Source organism: Oratosquilla oratoria, chromosome 9 (genome assembly GCF_046742065.1).
Source record: "Oratosquilla oratoria isolate Oo_2021 chromosome 9, ASM4674206v1, whole genome shotgun sequence".
Taxonomy (NCBI): Eukaryota; Metazoa; Arthropoda; class Malacostraca; order Stomatopoda; family Squillidae; genus Oratosquilla; species Oratosquilla oratoria.
Window position 1 is genome coordinate 42,629,799 of NC_134785.1, and position 5,000 is coordinate 42,634,798.

The following is a 5,000-nucleotide window of genomic DNA, read 5'->3' on the forward strand; positions in this document are numbered from 1 at the left end:
AGCTTAAGGTAGCTCGCACACCGACGCAACCAGTTGCATGAAACCGATAGCATGATTTTATTTTATTTTTTTATTATTTTTTTTTACCATTATTATGGCTACCTCCCTTATAAAGGGGAAAAAGCCTTTGGTATATGTATGTATGTATGTATTATCATTATTATATATCTTTTATTTTCTAGTGTATAGTTGTCTTCTTAGTGTCACATTCGGTGCGATATTGTCTTCAAGGATAGAAGCAATGCAACTGGTTACGGCGTCGTAAGCAACTGGTTTCATGCAACTGGTTGCGTCAGTGTGCGAGCTGCCTAACTCAGTGGGTCCTCAACCCGAGTTCCTACAGGGTCACACAAGGGTCCAGAGACCAAAAAATATAAAGGGCGTTGGACGAATCTATTAACTTTTGAAATGACCCATAGAAAAAAACAACAACAATAGAATTTCATAAGTCAAGGTTCTACGTGGAGTAAGTTGAAGAAAGTGAGGAGACACACCTTAGCCCTATTATGCATTTGGACTGGGCAGGTAACTGGGAATCAAAGAGAAGTGCGGGATTCGAACCCACAACTAAGCGGATGTGAGACTAGCACACTTCCGATTACGCCACCAACACATAAGAGTAGGTTGGGAACCATCCATAGATGGAAGGTCATTTTCACATAAAAGTCTCAATTTCCCTTATAAGGTCGGGGAGAGAGAGAGAGAGAGAGAGAGAGAGAGAGAGAGAGAGAGAGAGAGAGAGAGAGAGAGAGAGAGAGAGAGAGAGAGAGAGAGAGAGAGAGAGAAACCTAAATTAAAGTGGGGGGATTTCTACCCCCTTCGCTCCACCCACTTAAGACGCCTTTTATCACGACACTCGGGAGGAGGGGGCACGGTAACGGCATTCTTCTCCCCCCACCACAAGGGGTGGTGGTGGTTCGGGGTTTGATTTTGGATGTGACAAATAAAACGCGCTGCTCTTAGACCTTATAGAGTCTGGTGGTACTCGAGGCCCGAGTTCGAGAGTTGTGATGGCGAGAGAAGGCTGGCTTCGAAGTTTGGGTCGGCGGGAGAGGAAGGGTGAAGTCCGCACCCAGCCTCCTGTCTGGGGGCTGGTTGGGGCTGTATGAGGCAATAGGATGGTGGAGGTTGAGGTACTGGAGCTGCTGAAGGCTCTGTTGTAGTGTCTGGCAGGCGTTGTAGAAGTGTTTAGTGGTGTAGTAATGGTGTGCGTACCTCTCCTCCATGTTGATGATGTTCAGTGGATAATTTTGTTTTCGTAACTGAGGATGCTGGAGGCTCTGATGGTAATGGATGGGGTCGATGTATACGTTTTCTTGGGGAAAGGGGTCTGGGTAAGAATAGGCCTGGGGTTGGGGCTGGGGCTCTTGGGAAGGGAAAGGAGCCATAGACAGACTCCTCCTCACTTCCTCTCGGAACTCCGGAGGCCTGGGTGACGACGAACTGACAAGGAACGAGGATGGGAAGAAGAACTCGGATTTAAGGGTGAAGTTCTGAGAGAGGTCCGGATCACTGGCTTCCGGTAACAAGAGGTTCCTTGGGGAGGTGGCCATGGAGTTCGGAAGAGGGTGTGGGAGAGCGGTGGACGTGGAGGAAGAGGAGGTGGGATGGTGGAAGGGCGCGAGGTGGGGTACGTCGTTCGATGGGACGAAGCGAGTTTCAGGATGAAGAAGGGGAAAGAAGTTCGCCTGCTGTAGGTGCGACGAAGAGGCTGCAGAAGGTGGAGGTGGGTGTGGAGCGGGAGGGCGCGGAGGAGGAGGAGGAGGAGGAGGAAGGTACGCCTGGGGTATGTCCGTGAAAGTGGAGTATTGCGGGGAGGGTCGGTACTTGTACGCCGTCTGGGGCGCGCACGGGTACTGGTGATACAACCCAGAATGGGGCGAATAGGAGTTAGACTGGTGATTAAGGTGCTGCTGGTACTCTCGAGGTAAGGAGTAGCTCCGGGAAGGTTGTGGGTAGTGGGTAGGTTGCCTATAAGGTTGCTGGAAAGGACCTGGAGGCTTGGGGGGATTTCGGTTCTGGTAAGGTATTTGGTGGAGACTACTTTCCTGAGGGAGATAGTACCCGGGGGGTAGAGTTTCTGACGTAAGGAATGCCGGATGGACAGGCAAGGGCATCGGGGACCCTGGGGGGTGCCCGAGATGGTCACCCGGGTCCACGAACGAAGTCCCAGGAGGGACTGAGTCGTTTGGTCTCGAGGTTAACCTTAAAGGGTCGTTGGAGTTCGTTGGAGGCAAGAATGGGGTCACAGGGGGAACTTGGTCGTTTGCTTTCGAGGGTAACCTCGAAAGTCGACCGGGTCCTGGAGAAGGAACGGCAGGAGTTGGAGAAGGGCATGGGGAAGGTCTTGGTGAAGGACATGGAGGTGGAGGTGGCCCTTGAGGAACCTGGAGCTGCTGTTGCTGATGGAGGAGACCCTGTGCAGGGGATGTGGTTTGTGGCAGTTGTTGTAGCTGTTCCTGTTGTGACTGTTGTTGTTGTTGTTGTTGTTGTTGTTGTTGTTGTTGCTGTGGTGATTGTTGCGGTTGTTGTGGAGGTTTTGAAAGTACCTGTCCAAGGGAGTTGTGATTCCCGGAAGCTCGAATCTCGTCCAGGGACGGAAGCTCCAGGCGGTCTGGCAATGTCAGGTCATACTGCGGTCGGAGGAAGGAAGGGCAACATACATAGACAACGTGACTCAAGTGGCATTATTGGAGGGCCAGTAAAAAAAGTTAATACTTTTCTTTTTCATTCAGGATGCAGAGAGAAACCATAACCCAATGGCATAGGAATGCTTGTGAAGTGACCGAATGTTTTTGAAAATGAACTATATTAAGAAATTAGACCTTGCCATACATAGTAGGGCTGGGCGGGATCCGAGTACTGGACCCGAATCCACCGGATCCGACAAGGCAGGAGGGACCCGAGTACCAGATGTTGGTACTCGGATCCGCTGAGACGAGTACAAACGATTACTCAAGGATCTATTTTCCCTGTGGAGCACATAGCGTGGATTATGGTTTCTCCCGTGTAGATAGAAAAGAAACGTAACTAAAATCCATTGAAATTACTGTGTTGAATACCATTCCCATCCATGTGCTGAGGGGTGTTACAATACATGCACTGCTTATTTCAATAGTTAATTCATCTACCATAAAAATACATAGGTTAGACAAAAATAATGTGCTTCAGATCATATATATAATCCTATAAAAATTGTGCACATAGATAACATAAAAAAGAATATAGTAATTGGCATCACAAGAAATGATGAAGATCGAACCAAAGAAAATGGAGTACAATTTATAGAAAATGGGCATTACCTTAATCGCAAATACTAAATAATAATAATGATAATAATGATAATGATAATGATAATAATAACAATAATAATAATAATAATAATGTTAATAATAATAATAATAATAATAATAATAATAATAATAATAATAATAATAATAATAATAATAATAATAATAATAATAATAATAATAATAGATAATAATAATGATAATAATAGATAATAATAATGATAATAATAATAATGATAATAATAATGATAATAATAATGATAATAATGATAATAATAATGATAATAATGATAATAATAATAATAATAATAATAATAATAATAATAATAATAATAATAATAATAATAATAATAATAATAATAATAATAATAATAATAATAATAATAATAATAATGACAATGGTAATAATAATAATGATAATGATAATGATAATAATAATAATAATAATAATAAAAAATAGTAATAATAATAATAATAATAATAATAATAATAATAATAATAATAATAAATAATAATAATAATAATAATAATAATAATAATAATAATAATAAAAAATAGTAATAATAATAATAATAATAATAATAATAATAATAATAATAATAATAATAATAATAATAATAATAATAATAATAATAAAAAATAGTAATAATAATAATAATAATAATAATAATAATAATAATAATAATAATAATAATAATAATAATAATAATAATAATAATAATAATAATAATAATAATAATAATGATAACAACAGCAACCCCAACTGCTGAAAGATGCAGGATTCATTACGACATACAGTAATGGAAAATGTTTAATAAGAAATACACTTATCTGTATATACACATATCATTCAGGGAGTATATCTTTCCATTATACGGATAGAAAGACATTCGTTGCAATAATGCATTATATGCAGGGTTCGCTTCCCATATTATTATATACAAATGGTCGCATGCGGGTGATAAGGGCTCAGATAAAAAAAAAAAAAAAAAAAAAAGAGAAGCAGGAGCTGCAGCAGAGGGAATGTTAAGGAGCTCCGGGGATACTAGTACATGGGGGTACCGGTAATACTAGCAACACCCAGATACGCAGGTGGGTTTATCACCGAGGTGCGCATGCACGAACAAGCATAACAGCGTGGCCTCAGCGATGCTGACAGTGCGGCATAAGCGAGGGTCACAGTGTTGGTTGTACAAAGGGAACTATACGGTAATGACGAAGTGTCTCCCGAGAGTATGGGTTCATAGGATCGTGCTGCATCGTTCCAGTAGTGTCTGGAAACGTCCAAGACGAAGCTGCGTTCATAGAGAGTTTCGAAAGAGCTTACCATGAGTCCTTATCTGGTAGCAACATTGGCAGTGCGTATAAGGAAGACTGGGTAATTGCTGGTTTTGGGGCGGAAAGAAGACTGATGGAACAATATTCCTTTTGGATAGAAGACTCTAGGTATGAAAATAGAATAGTGTTCTATAAGAATATTCACACGTTTTGCTATGCTAACGCTAGAAAGAGAGAGAAGACTGTAAGTTTTGCTATGGTAACCCTAAGAGACAAGATTCTGACAGAAAAAAACTTTGGGAGGAGAGATTTGGAACAGCGTTATAAGAAAATATGAAGGTTTCGGTACTAACACTGGAAAAATAAATATTCTAACCAAGAAAACTTTGAGAGTAGAGCTATGCTAGTAATTTCTTACTGTATACGTGAAGA

At 40.8% G+C, this 5,000-nt stretch overlaps 1 protein-coding gene across 1 annotated transcript in view; it reads right to left on the reverse strand.

Moving 5' to 3' along the window:
- Positions 1-5,000, reverse strand: part of alpha-Catr (alpha-catenin related) — a 240,067-nt gene that overhangs the window by 786 nt on the left and 234,281 nt on the right. Inside the window, exon 14 of the mRNA XM_076189691.1 lies at positions 1-2,633. This exon is cut by the window's left edge and continues 786 nt beyond it. Coding sequence (XP_076045806.1) covers positions 960-2,633 — 1,674 coding nt within the window. The 3' untranslated portion in view covers positions 1-959. The remainder of the gene's footprint in view (positions 2,634-5,000) is intronic.